This window comes from Chanodichthys erythropterus, chromosome 19 (assembly GCF_024489055.1).
Source record: "Chanodichthys erythropterus isolate Z2021 chromosome 19, ASM2448905v1, whole genome shotgun sequence".
In the NCBI taxonomy this organism is placed as follows: domain Eukaryota; kingdom Metazoa; phylum Chordata; class Actinopteri; order Cypriniformes; family Xenocyprididae; genus Chanodichthys; species Chanodichthys erythropterus.
This window is the reverse complement of record NC_090239.1, coordinates 831,507-854,608: the sequence shown is the minus strand read 5'-3', so window position 1 is coordinate 854,608 and position 23,102 is coordinate 831,507. Positions and strand designations below refer to the sequence as shown.

General features: G+C 41.7%; 1 protein-coding gene across 2 annotated transcripts; it reads left to right on the top strand.

Moving 5' to 3' along the window:
- The first annotated feature begins 1,729 nt into the window (after nucleotides 1–1,729).
- On the top strand, nucleotides 1,730–19,604 carry cpxm2 (carboxypeptidase X (M14 family), member 2). 2 transcript variants are annotated; one of them, XM_067369164.1, is made up of 15 exons: nucleotides 1,730–1,846; nucleotides 1,935–2,309; nucleotides 5,762–5,857; nucleotides 7,504–7,613; nucleotides 13,156–13,295; nucleotides 13,604–13,688; nucleotides 13,771–13,921; nucleotides 14,776–14,864; nucleotides 14,967–15,090; nucleotides 15,161–15,357; nucleotides 15,435–15,614; nucleotides 16,885–17,182; nucleotides 17,258–17,397; nucleotides 17,470–17,569; nucleotides 18,805–19,604. In XM_067369164.1, exons 4-15 carry the CDS (start codon nucleotides 7,566–7,568, stop codon nucleotides 19,044–19,046), a joined length of 1,794 nt encoding a protein of 597 aa, XP_067225265.1. In that variant the 5' UTR covers nucleotides 1,730–1,846; nucleotides 1,935–2,309; nucleotides 5,762–5,857; nucleotides 7,504–7,565; the 3' UTR covers nucleotides 19,047–19,604. The 2 variants fall into 2 exon arrangements, with proteins under 2 accessions (XP_067225265.1, XP_067225264.1); XM_067369163.1 differs by lacking the exons at nucleotides 1,730–1,846; nucleotides 1,935–2,309; nucleotides 5,762–5,857 and having other exon boundaries at nucleotides 7,374–7,613.
- Nucleotides 19,605–23,102: the final 3,498 nt, after the last annotated feature.

The window sequence follows — 23,102 nt, the reverse complement described above, 5'->3', positions numbered from 1 at the left end:
TTTATTATCTTGGCTAGACAGAGACGCTCTGTTATTGCAGAAAACGTGGGTTTGGGTCCGATTTTGATTTACAGTGCGTGTCCGTTAGAATTTGGTTTCCTTGTGGTTATTATATGTTGGGAACCAAATGAAAACCTTGCTTTTTAGGTTTACATTTTCTTTGTACAGCATTCTCAGATTGTTCTGGGAAGCAAAAAACGTTCCTGTATTGATATCCTTCCAGTGGATGTTTCCGACTGTTTCCAGTAAGTTTTTGTTATTGTAGTGTTGTCATGGAAACAGATGCTCGGGAGCCAGTTGCATAAGCACAGCCATTACTTAAAAAAATAGTCAGACCAACCAAAGGATAATCAGTCTTCCTTTTTGTTCTTATATTAAACAAGTCATAAATCTAACTTTTTATGCAACTGACTTCTGGCTCTTAAAGCCCCTCTTGATCACCAAAGTGACATATTTAAACATTTTTTTAAACATTTTGCCTTAAAATAGCTTTAATGTTTTGAATTTTGACAATATCAGCATAAATCCTTATCTTTTTTTGGTGCAAATACGTTAAAGTAACTTGACATTATCATTGAAGACCAGCAATAATAATTTTCATTTTGATTACATAATAATGGCAATATATTCATGTCAAAGTCAGACACGCCCCTTTGCCAACTGTGATGCTGGTTACTGGTTTAATCTTGGCTCAGGTTTGTGAAAGATTTTTGGGTCAGCACACCTTATTAGCTTCAACATTTGATTGACAATTAAGTTTAGAATACAATGAACCAATCAGAACCCGGTTTAGGTCAGATAGCTGCTAATGCTGGATATCTTTTTTTCTATTTTATAAACTGTTTATATAATAAAATATGTTTTCGTAGTTTGTGTTGTCCCTTATCAGTGCAAAATTATCACAAATTATAAAGGATTCATGTCAATATTGTCACTTTTCTAGGGCGTTTCCAAACTTTTGGAGGGCAGCGGAGGGCACCCTTGCCTCATTTAGTATACATGGTTCTATGAATATGCAAATTAACCCCGCCTCCACTCACTCGCACCAGTTCAGAGATCCACTTGTTGGCGATCACACCTTGACGTGATTGGTTACAATGTAGTTTGTGATGTAAGAAATGCCAGTGATTTTTATGCAACTATCTTTGGTTCACTGCAGTTTTAAGGGGAAAATACTCAGCAATGGTGTTGGCTTATGAAGTTGCACATGGTTTGACTTAAAGCATATTAAAAACACCACACAGACATATAAACAACTTGATTTTCACCACAGCGGGTCTTATTAACTTCTGCGATTATTCCAGCTCACAGGGAACGTTCTGGCAAGGTTCTTTCAAAGATATGAACAAACGTTCTAATAACGTTAAGGGAAGGTTATCTGCTCTTTAATAACATGCACAAAATAGCCTTTTTCTGTAACATTTCAGTTGTTACCACTTCAGAACATTCAGAGAACATCCAAAAGTAGCTTTCTCATATTTGCAAAATCATAAAAGAGAGTAAAAAAACATTCCCTTAATGTTCACATAACCAAGAAAAAGCTGGTTTGCTGCGGATCTGCTGGTTCCATGTTTCAGATTTCTCCGTTTCATGAAGTCACTCGTGCTTCTGACAGGAAGATGGAACCGACTGCGCAGACGTGCCAGCGTCTGTCTAATATCAACATGTGTGGATGTTGGCGGACGTTCAGCTGGACACATATTGATCATCTGCTTCGTGTTACTCTGAATCATCAGGCCAGATATATAACTCACAGTTAACAATGTTCTTGCCATGTCCGTCTCTCCTGCAGAAAGCCATGATTCAGTGTGCTGAATGACTGACGTCTCGCAGCTTCAGTGATGAGGTTTATCATTTAGAAATCTTCTGAGTGCTTCAAACACTTCATTTAAGTTGCGTTTCTTTGTTCCAGTGTGTTTGTTGTGTTTTCGTAGGGCTTTGCGGTGGATTGTTGGTGGCTTACAGACACCTTCGGAGCGCTCGTGTCTCCTGATCCTGACATGGTGAATGATGGTTTAGCACCGAGATGCATCTGAAGATCGTTCTGCAAGAAATCAGGGTTGATTTTGGACGCTCGTCAAAGTCTCCGGGTCATTTAAGGGGATGAAATATTAAGTAGCTGATTAAAAGTCTGATATCATCTGTAGTGGTTTGTACAGACAGATGTTTCCCCGAGACGGTTCATGCGGTTCCTGCAGCTTCAGGGTTTGGTCTGAAGAATGTGTGATGATTTCAGGAAGTGCTGCTGGCGTCTCAGATTCATCCCACCAATCCAGTGAAAACACGCTTTAATTTGCACAAACACTGAGGTGAGCAGATCTCTGAAATTAACATTGTGTGACCGCAGCAACCGCTCCATATCGACAAAACCTGCATTCACGACTTTGATATAAATGCAGAAATCCGTTTCAGCTCAAAATCCCCCACAGATCATTTATTATAGCTTGTCAAATTTGCCCCTATTTGGGTGTGAGCAAAAACACGCTGTTTTCGTGTGTGTCCCTTTAAATGCAAATGAGCTGCTGCTCCCGCCCCCTTTCCAGAAGAGGGCGGAGCTTTAACAGCTCAACAACAACAAAGCTGGAGAATCTCACGCAGCCAAAATGACGACGGTGTTCAGCCTTACATTGTTCAAACCGACACTGATGGAGAGACTCAGGAAGAAGTTACAACTTTTAGACGTTTCTGAATGGTTAGTGGATAAATTGATGTAGTTGCTGTGGAGTTGATTCAACTCATCCACTAGCAAGTGCCGTCATGTTCATCTTTTGTGTAAATCCAGCGTTCGTTTGGCGTAAAATGACGGCAAATACTACGACAACTCTTCTCTAAAGCAGCCCAACATGGCCCCGCCCCCTTTGTTGTGTGTTCTCAGGGGCGGAGTTTATGTAAATTTTATGTAAATTATGTAGTTCCTACCAGCCATTTGTTGTAGTCCTTAAAAAGAAAATATCTCTCTTTGCATTGAACTTTGAGCGCCGTAACTTTGCAGATGCAACATTACACACTAACTAAAGTTAAAAAATCATAATCAAGGACCTCCTTAACTAGGATTAATAAATGCTTTTCAAGTATTGTTCATTGTTAGTTCATGTTAACTATAACCATATTGTGAAGTGTTATGGATTGTTACACAATCATTCGTTTGGTTTGTTATTGTGAGTTTCAGATGTGAGGAAGTGAAGCTCATAATGAATCGCGTCTGAACGGATCAGCGTCAGTGAAGCTTCACAGCAGACGCTCATTACAGACCTTCATTTTACCGTAAACCTGCTTTCTAGTCAGTACGGCTATAAGAATCAGTATAAGAAGTGTGTGTGTGTGTGTGTGTGCAGTAACACTCGTGATGAAATAAGCTCTGACACACACACACACACACGTTCAGATACTCAAACCTGCCCGGACCTGGATGTGATTAACACATTAGTGCATTAGTGACGCTCTGAGAGCGTGTGTGTGTGTTTGCATCCATCAGTATGAATTCTTCTCAGTTCTCTCTCGTTTGGTTGTGGGATGGTAATGAGGTCAAGGAAGCTCCGCCCAGTGGGAGGAGTCACAGTGAGACAGAAGAGTGAGACATCAATCAGCTCTGGATCAGATGATCTGTCTCTCACACTGCAGCTCCTGCTTTATGCTCTAGAACAAAACACCTGGAACCAGAGCCAAAACATCACCGTCTGTCTGTCTGTTCTTCTGCTGTCTCTCTCTCTTGAGTGATTCCAGACAGCAGAAGTTTTACCTGCCAGTTCATCGGTCCGGGAGCCGATTGGATCAAATAATGTGGCTTCAGACTCTCCTGCTGCTCGGCCTTGTGGGTCTCATGCTGGATGTGTGTTATGGATATTCATCTGATGAGGATTATTACATGCAAGAGCTTCTGAGTCGGGAACATTACCAGCGCGTCTCGGAGGACCGAGCGACCGACGGCCTTCAGACACCCGGACGAGGAATCGGGAAGGAGAGCAGATCAACATCAGCTGCTTCCAAAGCAGCCGGCGGATCCGATTCGGCATCAGGTAATGTAAACACACGTAACTGGATCAGGCTGATTCACTGCATGTAAACATGTTAGATGTCATAGAGTTCCTTCATTAAGCCTGATGTGTTTATTCAGGATATTAAACACTCTTCAGAACGTTTCTCCCTCATTACAGCCGTTGATCTGGCGGTTCACAGCACATTAACACACCGAACTGAAGCTGTGTGGCTGGACGAGCTTGTGTTTCAGGATCTGTCAGGCACTGGTTCAACCGTCAAACATTATTGGCTTTCAGTGAATCATGAATGGAGTGCTTTGCTGGAGCTTTGACTGTGTGAAACATTCATAAAGTTTTGCAGAGGCAGGGAATGATGCTTGTTCCTGACACCAGATGCTGATTAATCTTCAACCAGACACATCTGATCGTCCTCATCAACAGCAGAAAACATGCAAAGTGTTTTCTCCTTGGTTTTAAAGCTTTAAATTAGTCTATTTATTTTGCTCTCGTAACCACACACCATTAAATTTAACTTTATTACATGCATTTGACATCATTTTTTCCTGCTGTCAGTGCAAAACTCTGGGGGGAAAAAAAAAGGATTTCTGCAAGTCTTAAAAAAGGGGTCCTTGATTATGATTTTAAATGGTTTTTAACTTTAGTTAGTGTGTAATGTTGCTGTTTGATCATAAACAACATCTGCAAAGTTACGACGCTCAAAGTTCAATGCAAAGGAGATATTATCTTTTACAGAAATTGCTTTTTAAGGACTACAACAAGCTTCTTCAGGGGTTAGTGACATCACAAACCCCAACATTTACATAAACCCCGCCCCCAAGAACACACAACAAAGGGGGTGTGGCCATGTTGGGCTGCTTTAGAGAAGAGGAAGAGTTGTTGTAGTATTTCATTCGTCATTTTACGCTAGACTGCTTCACAAACGAGGGTCAATTCAACACAAAAGATGAACATGACGGCACATGCTAGTGGATGAGTTGAATCAACTCCACAGCAACTACATCAATTTATCCACTAACCATTCAGAAACGTCTAAAAGTTGTAACTTCTTCCTGAGTCTCTCCATCAGTGTCGACTCCGGTTTGAACAATGTAAGGCTGAACACTTTCCTCATTTTGTCTGCGTGAGATTCTCCAGCTTTGTTGTTGTTGAGCTGTTAAAGCTCCGCCCTCTTCTGGAAAAGGGGCGGGAGCAGCAGCTAATTTGCATTTAAAGGGACACACACAAAAACGGCGTGTTTTTGCTCACACCCAAATAGGGGCAAATTTGACAAGCTATAATAAATGATCTGTGGGGGATTTTGAGCTGAAACTTCACAGACGCATTCTAGGGACTTATATTGCATCTTGTAAAAGGGGCATTATATGAAATTGCCCCCCATGAAAATGTAGACAATGCAAGTAATGATTGATCAGTTTGAGGAACTCTAGACGTGTGTCATGAGGTTTCTGATCATGCTGTGATCATGTTAGTCTCTCCGTGTCGATGATTCCGTGGCACATCTGAACGCTGGCAGCGCTTGAAAAATCCGAGTGTTTCCATGTGGGATGTAGGTTTATCCTGACATGACCTCTCAGGCACACGATGAAAGCCTTCAGCTGCTCTTCTGCTCAACACATTGGCTCTGAAGCTTGGCGCCGCAGCTAAAGTTTATAGGCCACCAAACACACCAGCTTTCATCATTCAGCACTTCTTCTCTTCATCTCATGGGCCTGATGTATGAACCACAGATGCAGTTCAACCTTCTGCTGTTTGTGTCTCATCAGCCGTGAAAAGTGGAAACAAAAAGAGTGAGAAGAACAAGAAAGCAGTGAAAGCAGCCGGCGGCGTCAGTGACGGTTCGTTCACCGCTGACAAAGACGGTGAGTTGAACAGCAAACGAACATGGTTTGTGTGAGGTCATCTGGGTGTCAAATATGATTTGACATTGGGACGGTAAAGTAAGATAAGATAAGCAGATCGGTTCACCTAATGTAGAGGAGGGTCAGAGTTTAATTAGAGACATCACATCTTCATAATATGACAGGCACTCTCTCAATATATTATTAGAACAATAATAGAAGATCTAAACTGAAAATCTGAAGAGACACTAATGCTATTGTCCGTATGTGTGTGTCCTGTTGGAAAGGCTCTTTGGACATATAAATGAGTGACCTGCACGTTTCCCTCATGATTGCGGTTGCGGAACAGTAACGGCTGTGTTTGTTTCAGGCCAAAAGCAGAATTAGAGCTGATTCACATCGATCTCCTGAGAGTCTTTAGAGCTGCAGATGTGATAGATGTCATAATGAGAGGAGCTCAGCTGTGCATCCGCAGAGCTTCATCTGTGCAAATCGTTTTATTACAGTTACAGGTGTATGTAAATATTAGAAAGATTGCTAAATTAGATATTGAATCAGTGGGGTCAGTCAGTCTGACAGTCCCGCCCCAAATTCATGTAATTGGTCAGTCTGATATTCCTGCCCCAAATTCATATCATTGGTCAGTCGGTCTGATAGTCCCGCCTCAAATTCATTTCATTGGTCAGTCAGTCTGGTATTCCCGCCCCAAATCCATGTCATTGGTCAGTCTGATATTCCTGCCCCAAATCCATGTCATTGGTCAATCTGATATTTCCGCCCCAAATTAATTTCATTGGTCAGTCGGTCTGATAGTCCCGCCCCAAATCCATATCATTGGTCAGTCGGTCTGATAGTCCCGCCCCAAATCCATGTAATTGGTCAGTCAGATATTCCCGCCCCAAATTAATTTCATTGGTCAGTCAGTCAGATAGCCCCGCCCCAAATTCATGTCATTGGTCAGTCGGTCTGATAGTCCCGCCCCAAATTCATGTCATTGGTCAGTCGGTCTGATAGTCCCGCCCCAAATCCATGTAATTGGTCAGTCAGATATTCCCGCCCCAAATTAATTTCATTGGTCAGTCAGTCAGATAGTCCCGCCCCAAATTCATGTCATTGGTCAGTCGGTCTGATAGTCCCGCCCCAAATCCATGTAATTGGTCAGTCAGATATTCCCGCCCCAAATTAATTTCATTGGTCAGTCAGTCAGATAGTCCCGCCCCAAATTCATGTAATTGGTCAGTCAGATAGACCCACCCCAAATTCATGTCATTGGTCAGTCAGTCTGATAGTCCCACCCCAAATTCATGTAATTGGTCAGTCAGATATTCCCGCCTCAAATCCATGTCATTGGTCAGTCGATCTGATAGTCCCGCCCCAAATCCATGTAATCAGTCAGTCAGTCAGATAGTCCCGCCTCAAATTTGTGTCATTGGACAGTCAGTCTGATAGTATCGTCAGACCAATGTGTATTGATTTAAGAAAGTTTTGATTTTTTTTTTTTACTGGAAAGTAAAAGAAAAATACTAAGTGAGAAAATCATTTTTTGCAGCGCACTAACTAGCTGAACATGCAAATGATGACACGCTTCAGCATTATTGACTGTTTAAAGTAGGGTAGAGCTCAGATCCCTCTCATGACTTTCAGTCTGCTCTTCTCATTCCCCACAGATTGTCCTCCGCTGGGTCTGGAGACACTGAAGATCGATGACTTTCAGCTCCACGCGTCCACCATGAGACACTACGGTCTGGGGCCGCACAGGGGCCGACTGAACATCCAGGTGTGTGTGTGTCTCTATGAAATGTTGCCAGTGTTTCTGCTCTTCATCTGTTGTTACTCAGATCTCAGATCCGTTCTGCTCAATCTTTGCCTCATCTGGATCCACTTTGCACAGAATTTGCTCTTTGTTTTCCGCTGCGCTCGATGAAAACAGAACGACAAACGAAAGCAGGAATGATCAGCTGGAAACAGACTTCAGAGCGACAGCCGTATGAAATTGACCCAGTTTCTGCTGAAATCCGCTGTGAGTCACAGAAAGCATTACGCAGCTGCGCTCGAGTCCAGAAGATCATTACCAAGATTCATTCTGACCCGCACGACCTTGAAGGATCCTTAAACACTTTACAAAGTGCCTTCATTCACAACTCTAACCAATAAAAACGAACGTGAAGCGAATGAGTTTCTGATCTGTTTCACACTCTCACATGATTTTAAATTTGACATAAAATCAGAATAACTTCCCTCTTCCCTTCATTCACATTCATTGTGTTGAAAAGAGCAGCATGTTCCACTGAAGGAATAAAGCCATACAGAATGAGTAAATCCTCATATGTGTCTAGTTGTGCTGTGAGCGGGTTGAGTCTCATGTTTCTGTCTGTGCGTCAGAATCTTCTATTAATGCATCTCACATTTCCTCCTGCTGCTGTCTCACGGCTGTCCCAATGCTCTCACTACTGTTTCTCTGCTCTCACTGCTGTCTCATTGCTGTTTCTCTGCTGTCTCACTACTGTGTCTTTGCTGTCTCACTGCTGTCTCACTGGACTCACTACCGTTTCTCTGTTCTCATTGCTGTCTCAGTGCTCTCACTGTTCTCTCACTGAACTCACTGCTGTCTCTCTGCCGTTTCTCTGCTCTCACTGCTGTCTCACTTTCGTCTCAATGCTGTCCCAATGCTCTCACTACTGTTTATTTGCTCTCACTGCTTTCTCACTGCTGTCTCACTGCTCTCTCACTGGACTCACTGCCGTTTCTCTGCTCTCACTGCTGTCTCACTTCCGTCTCAATGCTGTCCCAATGCTCTCACTGCTGTCTCACTTCCGTCTCAATGCTCTCACTGCTGTCTCACTTCCGTCTCAATGCTGTCCCAATGCTCTCACTGCTGTCTCACTTCCGTCTCAATGCTGTCCCAATGCTCTCACTGCTGTCTCACTTCCGTCTCAATGCTGTCCCAATGCTCTCACTGCTGTCTCACTTCTGTCTCAATGCTGTCCCAATGCTCTCACTGCTGTCTCACTTCCGTCTCAATGCTGTCCCAATGCTCTCACTGCTGTCTCACTTCCGTCTCAATGCTGTCCCAATGCTCTCACTGCTGTCTCACTTCCGTCTCAATGCTGTCCCAATGCTCTCACTGCTGTTTCACTTCCGTCTTAATGCTGTCCCAATGCTCTCAATGCTGTTTCACTTCTGTCTCAATGCTGTCCCAATGCTCTCACTGCTGTTTCACTTCTGTCTCAATGCTGTCCCAATGCTCTCACTACTGTTTCTCTGCTCTCACTGCTTTCTCACTGCTGTCTCACTGCTCTCTCACTGGACTCACTGCCGTTTCTCTGCTCTCACTGCTGTCTCACTTCCATCTCAATGCTGTCCCAATGCTCTCACTGCTGTCTCACTTCCGTCTCAATGCTGTCCCAATGCTCTCACTGCTGTCTCACTTCCATCTCAATGCTGTCCCAATGCTCTCACTGCTGTCTCACTGCTGTTTCACTTCTGTCTCAATGCTGTCCCAATGCTCTCACTACTGTTTCTCTGCTCTCACTGCTTTCTCACTGCTGTCTCACTGCTCTCTCACTGGACTCACTGCCGTTTCTCTGCTCTCACTGCTGTCTCACTTCTGTCTCAATGCTGTCCCAATGCTCTCACTGCTGTCTCACTTCCGTCTCAATGCTGTCCCAATGCTCTCACTGCTGTCTCACTTCTGTCTCAATGCTGTCCCAATGCTCTCACTTCTGTCTCAATGCTGTCCCAATGCTCTCACTGCTGTCTCACTTCTGTCTCAATGCTGTCCCAATGCTCTCACTTCTGTCTCAATGCTGTCCCAATGCTCTCACTTCTGTCTCAATGCTGTCCCAATGCTCTCACTGCTGTCTCACTTCCGTCTCAATGCTGTCCCAATGCTCTCACTGCTGTCTCACTTCTGTCTCAATGCTGTCCCAATGCTCTCACTGCTGTTTCACTTCTGTCTCAATGCTGTCCCAATGCTCTCACTTCTGTCTCAATGCTGTCCCAATGCTCTCACTGCTGTCTCACTTCCGTCTCAATGCTGTCCCAATGCTCTCACTGCTGTTTCACTTCTGTCTCAATGCTGTCCCAATGCTCTCACTACTGTTTCTCTGCTCTCACTGCTTTCTCACTGCTGTCTCACTGCTCTCTCACTGGACTCACTGCCGTTTCTCTGCTCTCACTGCTGTCTCACTTCCATCTCAATGCTGTCCCAATGCTCTCACTGCTGCCTCACTTCCGTCTCAATGCTGTCCCAATGCTCTCACTGCTGTCTCACTTCTGTCTCAATGCTGTCCCAATGCTCTCACTGCTGTTTCACTTCTGTCTCAATGCTGTCCCAATGCTCTCACTGCTGTTTCACTTCTGTCTCAATGCTGTCCCAATGCTCTCACTTCTGTCTCAATGCTGTCCCAATGCTCTCACTACTGTTTCACTTCTGTCTCAATGCTGTCCCAACGCTCTCACTGCTGTCTCACTTCTGTCTCAATGCTGTCCCAATGCTCTCACTGCTGTCTCACTTCTGTCTCAATGCTGTCCCAATGCTCTCACTGCTGTCTCACTTCTGTCTCAATGCTGTCCCAATGCTCTCACTGCTGTCTCACTTCTGTCTCAATGCTGTCCCAATGCTCTCACTGCTGTTTCACTTCTGTCTCAATGCTGTCCCAATGCTCTCACTGCTGTTTCACTTCCGTCTTAATGCTGTCCCAATGCTCTCACTGCTGTCTCACTTCTGTCTCAATGCTGTTTCACTTCTGTCTCAATGCTGTCCCAATGCTCTCACTGCTGTCTCACTTCCATCTCAATGCTGTCCCAGTGCTCTCACTACTTTTTCTCTGCTCTCACTGCTGTCTCACTTCCATCTCAATGCTGTCCCAATGCTCTCACTGCTGTTTCACTTCTGTCTCAATGCTGTCCCAATGCTCTCACTACTGTTTCTCTGCTCTCACTTCCATCTCAATGCTGTCCCAATGCTCTCACTTCTGTCTCAATGCTGTCCCAATGCTCTCACTACTGTTTCACTTCTGTCTCAATGCTGTCCCAATGCTCTCACTGCTGTTTCACTTCTGTCTCAATGCTGTCCCAATGCTCTCACTTCTGTCTCAATGCTGTCCCAATGCTCTCACTACTGTTTCACTTCTGTCTCAATGCTGTCCCAATGCTCTCACTGCTGTCTCACTTCTGTCTCAATGCTGTCCCAATGCTCTCACTACTGTCTCACTTCTGTCTCAATGCTGTCCCAATGCTCTCACTGCTGTCTCACTGCTGTCTCACTTCTGTCTCAATGCTGTCCCAATGCTCTCACTGCTGTCTCACTTCCGTCTCAATGCTGTCCCAATGCTCTCACTGCTGTCTCACTTCTGTCTCAATGCTGTCCCAATGCTCTCACTGCTGTTTCACTTCTGTCTCAATGCTGTCCCAATGCTCTCACTGCTGTTTCACTTCTGTCTCAATGCTGTCCCAATGCTCTCACTGCTGTCTCACTTCTGTCTCAATGCTGTCCCAATGCTCTCACTGCTGTTTCACTTCCGTCTTAATGCTGTCCCAATGCTCTCACTACTGTTTCTCTGCTCTCACTGCTTTCTCACTGCTGTCTCACTGCTCTCTCACTGGACTCACTGCCGTTTCTCTGCTCTCACTGCTGTCTCACTTCCATCTCAATGCTGTCCCAATGCTCTCACTGCTGTCTCACTTCCGTCTCAATGCTGTCCCAATGCTCTCACTGCTGTCTCACTTCCATCTCAATGCTGTCCCAATGCTCTCACTGCTGTCTCACTGCTGTTTCACTTCTGTCTTAATGCTCTCCCAATGCTCTCACTACTGTTTCTCTTCTCTCACTGCTTTCTCACTGCTGTCTCACTGCTCTCTCACTGGACTCACTGCCGTTTCTCTGCTCTCACTGCTGTCTCACTTCTGTCTCAATGCTGTCCCAATGCTCTCACTGCTGTTTCACTTCTGTCTCAATGCTGTCCCAATGCTCTCACTACTGTTTCACTTCTGTCTCAATGCTGTTCCAATGCTCTCACTGCTGTCTCACTTCTGTCTCAATGCTGTCCCAATGCTCTCACTACTGTTTCACTTCTGTCTCAATGCTGTCCCAATGCTCTCACTACTGTTTCACTTCTGTCTCGATGCTGTCCCAATGCTCTCACTACTGTTTCACTTCTGTCTCAATGCTGTCCCAATGCTCTCACTGCTGTTTCTCTGCTCTCACTGCTGTCCCAATGCTCTCACTACTGTTTCACTTCTGTCTCAATGCTGTCCCAATGCTCTCACTGCCGTTTCTCTGCTCTCACTGCTGTCTCACTTCCATCTCAATGCTGTCCCAATGCTCTCACTGCTGTCTCACTTCCGTCTCAATGCTGTCCCAATGCTCTCACTGCTGTCTTACTTCTGTCTCAATGCTGTCCCAATGCTCTCACTGCTGTTTCACTTCCGTCTCAATGCTGTCCCAATGCTCTCACTACTGTTTCTCTGCTCTCACTGCTTTCTCACTGCTGTCTCACTGCTCTCTCACTGGACTCACTGCCGTTTCTCTGCTCTCACTGCTGTCTCACTTCCATTCCAATGCTGTCCCAATGCTCTCACTGCTGTCTCACTTCCGTCTCAATGCTGTCCCAGTGCACTCACTGCTGTTTCTCTGCTTTCTCACTGGACACACTGCCGTTTCTCTGTTCTCATTGCGGTCTCTCTGCTGTCCCAGTGCTCTCACTGCTGTTTCTCTGCTCTCACTGCTGTCTCTTTGCTGTCTCACTGCCATTTCTCTGCTCTCACTGCACTCACTGCTGTCTAAATGCTGTTTCTCTGCTCTCACTACACTCACTACTATCTCTCTACTTTCTACCTGGTCTCAACATTGTCTCACTACTCTCACTGCTGTCTTACTGACTCAAAGCGGTCTCTCTGCTGCCTCACTGCTGTTTCTCTGCTCTTACTGCACTTACTGCTGTTTCATTGCTATCTTACCACTGCACTCACTGCTGTTTCGCTGCTGTCTTACCATTGTCTCTATTATTATCTCACTGCTGGCTCGATTCTGTCTCACTGCTGTCTCTCTGTTATCTTACTGCTCGCTCTCTGCTGTCTCATTGTCTCTCAGGCATTTGTTCTCATCTGAGCAGCTCTCGATCTTGTGTTTCTGAGGATGAATCACTGTGTGTTTGTGTCACTTTGAATAAAAGCATCTACTGAATGAATAAATGTCCAGATGTTTTTACATTCTGATCAAAGATGAAGTTTGTTGAGAACAGGGTCACTGATGAATCACTGACAGTAAGAGCAGCAGCATGAGTTAATTGTGTTGATGTAGTTTCATGTGTGTGTAGGGTGGTCTGTTAGAGGACGACCTGTATGACGGTGGCTGGTGTGCAGGACGAAACGACCCGCTGCAGTGGTTTGAGGTGGACGCGCGCAGACTCATGAAATTCACTGGGGTCGTCACTCAGGGACGGAGCTCACTCTGGTCGTGAGTACACAACGCCAAGGTCATAGGTTCGATTCCCAGGGAATGCATGAACTAAACTGCATGAACTGAACATCTTGAATATAAAGCAAGGGTTTGAAGCATCTACAAAATGCATAAATGTAAATTGGTCAAACAGTAAATGTCGTGCTTGCAACACCAAGGTCATGGGTTCGATTCGCAGGGAATGCATGAACTGATCCAGTGTATGCCTTGAATGCAATGAAAAGTCTGCCACATGCACATACAGAAATGTCAGGATGGAGGCTGATGCTTGTGTGTGTGTGTGTGTGTGTGTGTGTGTGTTGCAGGAGTGATTGGGTGAGCTCATATAAAGTTCTGCTCAGTAATGATTCTCACAGCTGGGTGACGCTGAAGAATGGCTCCAGAGATCTGGTGAGACACCAAACATGTCCTTCACAAGCCATCAGTTCGTTCACACACAGCTGTAACCCAGTGTTTCTGCTCGCATCAGTAGATTTTCATTGGGAATCGAGAGAAGGAGATTCCCGTCCTCAACACTTTCCCGAAACCCATAGTGGCTCGTTACATCCGCATTAACCCTCGATCCTGGTTCCCCAGTGGCGGCATCTGTATGCGTGTAGAGATCCTGGGCTGCCCGATGCCAGGTGACGGACACACCCACACACACCAATTGAAGAACACACACACACACCTGCAGTGCTTTCAGCCTACGGGGATGATGCAAAACAATAATTAAATCATTAAAAAAAGTCAAAATTAAACACTTACAAAAATGTATTAAATCGTAAAAATGTAAAATTACAATAAATGAATAATTTAAAAATATAACAATTCATAATACAACACTTAATATAAATTCATTAAATTAAATTAAATGCCAAATTACAATAAATTCTAATTTAAAATAAATTAACAATTTTCAAATAAAACAAATCAAAATATAACACTTAATATAAATGTATTAAATCGTGAAAATGTAAAATTGAAGGAATTTATTAAAAAAACAATATATAAATCAATAAAACTTTATTAAATTATAAAATGTAAAATTAAAATCACTTAAAAATAAAAAGAAACCAAAATGTATTACTTTATAAAAAATGAATTTAATCATAAAATGTAAAATTAAAATAAGTAATGTAAAAATTTATTTTAATAAAAAAATTTATTTAAAAAATCATTAAATCATAAAAAGTATATAGCACCTAATAAAAATTAAATTGTAAAAATGTCAAATAAATAATTTTAATATAAAAACAATCCAAATAAAGGTGAAGTATTTTATTTGTTTACCTGCGTGACCATTAACTGACATCAGAGAAACACAAACTTTCAAATGCATTAAAAAATTACTAAAATATTAACTTAAAATCTCAGGAGGACTTTAAGAAGATAGTTTAGCTCACAAAAAAACGTTTGTGAATCCAGACGATCATCACAACAGACCTGCAGATCAAAGAGTTTAAGCTTTCTCATTTATTTTTAATGCTCATTACAGATCCAAACAATTATTACCGGAGAAGAAATGAAGTGACGACAACAGACAACCTGGACTTCAGACACCACAGTTATAAAGAGATGAGACAGGTACCGTGTGAGGATTATGACACTTAAATTTAATGCTGAGAGCAGTTCACATTATCATTTAATTAAACATTCTTCATTATCTTCCGTTGTGTTTGTGTTCAGCTGATGAAGGTGGTGAATGACATGTGTCCGAACATCACACGCATCTACAACATCGGCAAAAGCTACAACGGACAGAAGCTGTACGCCATCGAGATCTCGGACAACCCCGGAGAGCACGAGCTCGGTAAGACTGGACTCTTGAGCGCGCTGGCGCAGGTGTGTGTGACGCTGGATGTGTGTGTGTGTGTTCGCAGGTGAGCCCGAGTTCCGCTACACGGCCGGTTCCCACGGTAACGAGGTTCTGGGCCGCGAGCTGCTTCTGCTGCTCATGCAGTTCATGTGTCAGGAGTATCTGAGCGGAAACCCGCGCATACGCCACCTGGTGGACGAGACGCGCATCCACCTGCTGCCCTCCATCAACCCCGACGGCTACGAGAAGGCCTTCACAGCGGTACGTCTGCGGCCACTCCTGCTCATGATTATAAGACACCCTGCTGAATGAAAGTGTGTCTCTCTGTCATGTTTCAGGGCTCGGAGCTCAGCGGATGGTCTCTGGGCCGCTGGAGTCACGACGGCCTCGACATCCATCACAACTTCCCTGATCTCAATGCTGTTCTCTGGGAAGCAGAGGCTCGGAATTGGGTACCGCGCAAATTCCACAACCATCACGTGCCTATTCCGGACTGGTACCGCTCCGAGAACGCCACCGTACGTCCCTCACACACAGTGTCTCTAACTCAATCCCTCTAGCGCCACCAACTGTTCAAAAGTTGCACTAATGTTTATGCTAATAACTTTTGAACCGTAAGGGCTAGAAACAAAATTCTTCTTCCTTTCATTTTTACATGCTGCGTTTCGGCGCAGCGCCACCTACTGGTCCTGAGATATGAAAAATGGCTATTTTTGCTTATAACTTCTGAATGGTTTTACCAAAACTCATAAAAGTGGTCTCGTTTGATTTGGGGCGCCATGCCAAGTCAAATGATATCCAATTTGATATAATATCAGCCATTTTGAATTTCATAGTAAAATGCGGTATTTTATTAACCCATGAACATATCATTACGAAACTCGGTATGGGTCATCGGCACGATGCCCTGAAGCAGTCTGAGAAGTTTCGAACCAGATCATCTTCAGACCATGGCAACAAAATTTTATGGAAGTCAAGTTGATTTGTCAAACCGTTTTTGAAAAACGTGCGAACGAATTTTACGTAGCGCTTGCAAAATTAGACGTACGGCTGTATCTCCTCAACGCTTTATCGTATTCTGGCCAAACTTGGTGCATGTCATCACAAGCACGACCTGAGTTTACATGCTGCGTTTGGGCACAGTGCCACCTACTGGTCCGGAGATACGAAAAATTTATATTTTTGCTTTTAACTTTTGAACATTTTGTTCAAAAATCAAAAAAGTGGTCTCGATAGATTTGAGAATTTGCCAAGTTGAATGATATGCAATTTTCCTATATCGGCCGTTTTTAATTTTGTAGTAAAAAGCTGCATTTTTTAACGCATTAATGTATTATTACGAAACTCAGTATGGATCATCAGCACGATCCCCAGAAGGAGTCTGAGAAGATTAGGACCAGCGCCACCTAGTGGTGAAAAAACATCATTTACAGGCTTATAACTTTGGACATAGTTGACTTATTTTCACGGGAGTCATCTCCTTGGATTCCTGAATCCTTGCCAAGTCCAACGATACCAAACATGCTAGGTTTTGCCTTATGGTTTGTACAACGTTGTGATTTAGCATTTAAACAGCATTCGCAAATATCTTAGAAACGGTTAGTCTGATTGAGACGAAAACACCGTAGGAAAATCAGAAACAGGTTGTTGACTAAATGATAATGGTCAAATGTCAAAATTTTGATAGTAAGTGGCAAAAAAATGCAATCAAAATCAGGTGTGGATAATTTTGTACATCATAAAAACTGATACTGAGTTTCTCTAAATCACTCTGACCTCTGACCCCAGGTGGCCGTGGAGACACGCGCTCTGGTGTCGTGGATGGAGAAGATCCCGTTCGTGTTGGGAGGGAACCTGCAGGGCGGCGAGCTGGTGGTGACCTTTCCGTTCGACCGCACGCGCTCAGTGACGGCGCTCCGGCAGCTGACGCCCACCGCCGACGATCACGTGTTCCGCTGGCTGGCGTTCTCGTACGCTTCCACGCACCGCCTCATGACCGACGTCAGCCGCAGGGTCTGCCACACTGACGACTTTGCCAAGGAGGACGGAACCATCAACGGGGCGTCGTGGCACACGGCTGCAGGAAGTGAGATCATCAGGACGCCTGATTTCTGATTGTGAGGATCGGTTAGTTGTTAACCGGGTTGTTGTACGTTAACAGGTATGAATGACTTCAGTTACCTGCACACCAACTGTTTCGAGCTGTCCATGTACGTGGGCTGCGATAAATACCCGCATGAGAGCGAACTACCGGAGGAGTGGGAGAATAACCGAGAGTCTCTGCTTGTCTTCATGGAACAGGTGATCATACACACTCACACACACTTACACACACAAACACACACTCAATATTGTGTTGATGGGTTTGAACAGGTGCATCGTGGGATCAAAGGTGTGATCAGAGACGTTCAGGGGAAAGGAATCGCTAATGCCATCGTCTCTGTGGACGGAATCAATCACGACATTCGCACAGGTAAAACACGTGACACACACCGCCCACGTTAATGATTCCAGTCGACTCGCTGCAAAAAATGCTGTTCTTACTTAGAATTTTTATCTTGTTTCCAGTCCAAATATCTAAAAATTCTTAGATCAAAAAGCATTTTCTAGACAAGTAGAAATTATTTTCTTGTTTTCAGGAAAAATAAGTCAAAATGAATTGAGTTTTTCCTTAAAACCAGAAAAAATAATCTTATTTCAAACTGAAAACAAGATTATATATATTATTATATTATATATTCACTTAATTTTGACTTATTTTTCCTAAAAACAAGAAAATAAGAAACATTTTCTTGACAAGTAAAAATTATTTTCTTGTTTTAAGGAAAAACTCACTTAATTTTGACTGATTTTTCCTAAAAAGAATAAAATAAGCATTTTCTTGACAAGTAAAAATTATTTTCTTGTTTTCAGGAAAAATAAGTCAAAATTAAGTGAGTTTTTCCTTAAAACAAGCTTGGTGAAAACAAGAAAATTAGAAGCATTTTCTTGACAAGTAAGAATTATTTTCTTGTTTTCAGGAAAAACTCACTTAATTTTGACTTATTTTGCTGAAAACAAGAAAATAATTTTATTTGTCAAGAAAATGCTTCTTGTTTTCTTGTTTTTAGGAAAAATAAGTCAAAATTTAGTGAGTTTTTCTTGAAAACAAGAAAATAATTTTTACTTGTCAAGAAAATGCTTCTTATTTTCTTGTTTTTAGGAAAAATAGGTCAAAATTAAGTGAGTTTTTCCTTAAAACAGCAAAATAATCTTATTTCAAACTGAAAACAAGATTATATACCTTATTTTTGGTTTGAAATAAGATTATTTTGCTTACCCCATTGGCAGATTATTTTGCTTGTTTTAAGGAAAAACTCACTTAATTTTGACTTGCTGAAAACAAGAAAATAATTTTTACTTGTCAAGAAATTTCTTCTTATTTTATTGTTTTTAGGAAAAATAAGTAAAAATTAAGTGAAAATAATCTTATTTCAAAAAAAAAAAAAAAACAAGATTATATAGTTTAATTTTGACTTATTTTTCCTGAAAACAAGAAAATAATTTTTACTTGTCAAGAAAATGCTTCTTGATTTTAGAACTTTAAGATATTTTGACTAGAAACAAGACAAAAAGTCTAAGTAAGAACAGCATTTTTTTGCAGTGGCTGAAGTTCAGTGAATCTGAGTCACATTTACATTCTGTAATCAGTGAACATGTTTCTCCCAGCGTCTGACGGCGATTACTGGCGTCTGCTGAATCCCGGTGAATACCGCGTGACGGTCCGCGCCGAGGGCTTCAGCGTCAGCAGCAAGGTGTGTGCGGTGGGATACGACATCGGCGCCAGCAGGTGCGACTTTGTGCTCGGACGCTCCAACCTGTCGCGCATCAAAGAAATCATGCAGAAATTCAACAAGCAGCCAATCAGCATGCGGGAGCGACTGAGACAGCGCCGCCTACTGGACACATAGAGGAGTGTGAGTGTGTGTGTACGAGTGTGTGTGTGTGTGAGAGACTGTGTGTGGACGGAAGCGACTGCGGCGTCACTAATAATCACCTGTATTGTGTACAGGAGCTGTTTATCAAGAGAGTATTTTATATAATGGATCATCTTCTTTTTATTGATGTTTATGGCTTTAATATATTTCTGCTGAAGCAGATTCATTCCTCCAGCTTCTCTAATAGTTTCTTCATTCAATAACAAGTGACTCCAGCTCTTCTCTGCTTTATTTTTATTGAGTCTAATGTCATTATAGAGCATCTGTTCAGACAGTGACGTTCATTACAAGCTTATAGACTCACAATAATCAATTAATTTGAATTTCATGATCTTCCCCACACGAGATCATCTGTTGAACAGAGTGAATGTAAAGCAGGTCACAGGTTCGACTGGATGAACTGATTTAAATGTCAGTCCATCTCCTTAACTGTAAGCAAAGCTCTTCTGCCTCATATCAGCGTCTGTTTACATGCTGTAACATCTTCACAACATCATCAGTATTATCATATTTCAAATGTTTTGTTGAGAATTTCCGTGTCATTTCTGAGAATGTATTGAGAATATTCATACATACAACAGCAATAAAGCTTCAGAGAACTGATCCTAATATATCTGTGCTTCAATCAGTGAGTGTGTATGTGTGTGTGTGTGTGTGTGTGTGTGTGTGCATGAGTGTGCATGAGTGTGCATGTGTGAGTGTGTGTTTGTATCTACTTAACCATATTTTGGAGACAAATTTGAAGTGAGCTAAACCTGAAAAAATCTCCCAAAATCCCAATTTTCACCCATGACTGCGTTCACACACTCAGAACAACAAAAACTTTGTTCTTTCTGCATTCATCAAGAAACAACTCAAAACATTAATATCCAAACACAATAATCAATATTGTGAAATCCTAACATATTCCAATTATTCATATCCCAAGTACACTTTACTTCTATGAAAGTGTACTTGGGATATGAATAATAAAATGAGAAAAAAGTGCATTTGCCATTCCCATAAATATCCATGTGTGCTTTTTTGCTGTTAATGTTTTTTTTCTAAGTAAATTCATGATTATTCATTAAAATCACATGATTTAGTTCCGTACCTCAGTAACCCCTCAACCCCGTTACACAAACCATGATGAACTGATACTTATGTGACATCATTAACAGGAAGTGACGTCATAGAAGTCTTCTGAACAACACTGTGAGCGAGTTACCACCTTCTTTAATAATTATAACTAAATTATGTTGTGAAATTGTGTTTGTCGAGCTTAACGACTCGTTACATCAATTAAAGATAGAAAACTATTACTTGTGAAAATTATCTTTGTAATTTCAACATTATTCATGATTTCTTAATATCATGCATGTCATGCGCTCTCCGTTTATTCACTAGATTTAGAGCAGTGGCCAATTTGGGCAAAAAATCTCAACCCCGTCACACCTACATTTCTATTATTATTATTATTATTATTATTTTAAGTTTATAAAAAAAAGTAATTTGAATTAAGTTGAACTCTGTCTGAAATGTTCAGAGCAATCATAAGAAAACTGATTTTAGTTCAAATTCTGAAGCCTTTGATAAAAAATGATGAGGTTTCTGTCACAAAAAGTGTCCATTTCAGGCTTTAGTAGCAAAAGTGTGAGATTTTATGTAACTTTTATATTTGCAATTACTGAATTAGTGTGAGGGTCATCTGATTAATAGGCAAATGTTGATTTATCACAAAAACATTTTAGAATAATATTCAGAGAGCTCCCATAGTGTCCATAACTTAAAATAATGAGGGATTTGATGCCTGAGATGGGAAAATATGTTTTTCTGGAAGTTAAATATGTCATTAATGTTGTGGGGTGTTCAGAAAAGTAATACAATTTGGTAAAAAAATCTAAAAATGTGTAAATCCAAATCGAACCGGTTTCGTGGAATGACTCAATTATAACTGTGTATAAAAATAATACAAGTCTATGCAGTGTCTTCATCTTGGGTCCTTTAGCGCCACCTGCTGCTCAATTTGTACTTTTTTTCACAGTCTTTGATGTGGAAACATGGAGGTCATGCTGACTAAATCATTGTTTCAGTTTGGCCTGTACTTTTTGTTTTTTATGTATTGTTTGCTCATCATCCTCCAGAATGAGCTCTTGATGATCTGCAGCATTTTTGCAGCTTGGTTTCTCCTACTAAAGGTAATTCTTGGTTGATTTTTCACAATTGTGACTTTTTGATGTTGAAATGATTGAGGTTTTGTTCTTTTTTAAAAAAAAAAGTCATCTATTATGTTAGTTCAGATTCATTACCCGTTCATTAGAAAGCATAATCTAATAAATAATTGAATTAGTTTTATTTAGCCTAAATTTCAATGCATTCCAAGCAAGTTGAGGAGTGTTTCTGACTAATATCCATCAGTCCAGCAGGTGGAGGCCTTGATCATGACTTCATGATTTCTCACCAAAACAGGAGAAAACAAAGATTTGAACCCACCTGATGATGATGATGATGATGTAAAGCGGTCTGTGTGTAGTTTGAGATCTAGAGCTCTGACATGAAAGAGTCTCGGTGTGCTCGTCTGCTAATGATGAGCTGTGGATTGATGATCTGCTGGAGCTTCAGTCCGGATCTGAGCTGTCGTCACTCCGGTCCGGTGCGGATTCCACCTGTTCACAGGTGAGGCAGACCTCATCACCACACAGAGCGTCTGTAAGGGTCACACACCATCATATGTGAAGGTTTGTTTTGGGATCATGTGATTAGATTTCATCAGAACTGTCGGAATATTTTCGTTTGCATTAAATGATTGAGACGCACAAAAGCTTGAGTTTCCGCTGAGCAGCAGCAGCGGTTTGAAGCTGAAAGTAATCAGTAAATGTTTCCTCTGATCTTCATCATCATCATCATCATCACGGGCGAGAGAAGTTCTGCTTCTGTTGCTAGTTTAGCTCATAGCGTTCATCTCTGTATTCCCAACCAACAAAATCATTTCTAAGAGTGTTTTGCTAATGTTCCAATTTAAGGGGCCGTTTACACAATATTGTTTTCAATTAAATCACATAAAAATGTTATGCGTTTGGGCCGTTCTTTTACAACATCGGCATTTTGGGGGCATGAAAACGCAAACTTTTGAAAATGGGTTTTAAAGTGCACGTTTTTGAAAATGATACTGTTATCGTCTCCATGTAAATTACAAAAATGCAAGCTTGTGAAAACGCCAACCGTGACATCATGCGTAGTGTTTCTTTATAAAGTGATGTCGCCAACTACTGGCCTGACAGCAGAATACAGCCGTTTTAGTCATTTTTGCAGAGACGTGAACAGGGATCGTTTTGACAATGGTGTCCTCTGTACGTGAAAAATGCAAAGGAAAAACTTTTCCATTTTTAGTACATCGTTGTCATGTAAAAGTTATGAAAACGTTATTTTGGAATGTCCTCTGAACAAGCGGTAACATTTAAAAAATGTTTGACAAACATCAAAATTAAAAGTTGCAGAAAAACATTCCATGAATGATGTATAAATAACATTTTTGTTCTAAAGTTTTGAAAATATTATTAAAGACCAGATAACTTTGAACAAACGTTCTATTAACATACTTACTGGAAGAATGTTTGATCATAACTTTGAGAGAACCTTGCCAGAACGTTTTGTTATCTGGGTTATCGCACTGTATTACTGAAAACTGAAAATTATTACACAGCTCTATAAAAAAGATATAAGCCTATATATATATAGATAGATAGATAGATAGATAGATAGATAGATAGATAGATAGATAGATAGATACAACTTTATAGAGAGAGCTATGCAATAATTTATAAATAAAAAAGATATTAAAATTGTAATATACTCTTAAAAATAAGGCTGGGTTGAAAATGGACAAACCCAGCGATTGGGTTAAATGTTTGCCCAACCAGATGGGTAGTTTTATCAAAAACTATAGAATAACACAAGACGCGTCACTCGCGCGTATTGTTTTTAATGTGAGAAAGTCCCGCCTTCTAAATAAGAGCCAATCGCCGACTGGTAAAGTAATTGCGTCACTGC

Excerpts from the sequence above, each read along its gene's own strand:
- cpxm2 (XM_067369163.1), top strand. The coding sequence starts at position 7,470 with ATGACTTTCAGTCTGCTCTTCTCATTCCCCACAGATTGTCCTCCGCTG. Across the intron at positions 14,865-14,966 it reads GTTATAAAGAGATGAGACAG|CTGATGAAGGTGGTGAATGA; the intron begins GTACCGTGTGAG and ends GTTTGTGTTCAG. Across the intron at positions 15,615-16,884 it reads ACCGCTCCGAGAACGCCACC|GTGGCCGTGGAGACACGCGC; the intron begins GTACGTCCCTCA and ends CTCTGACCCCAG.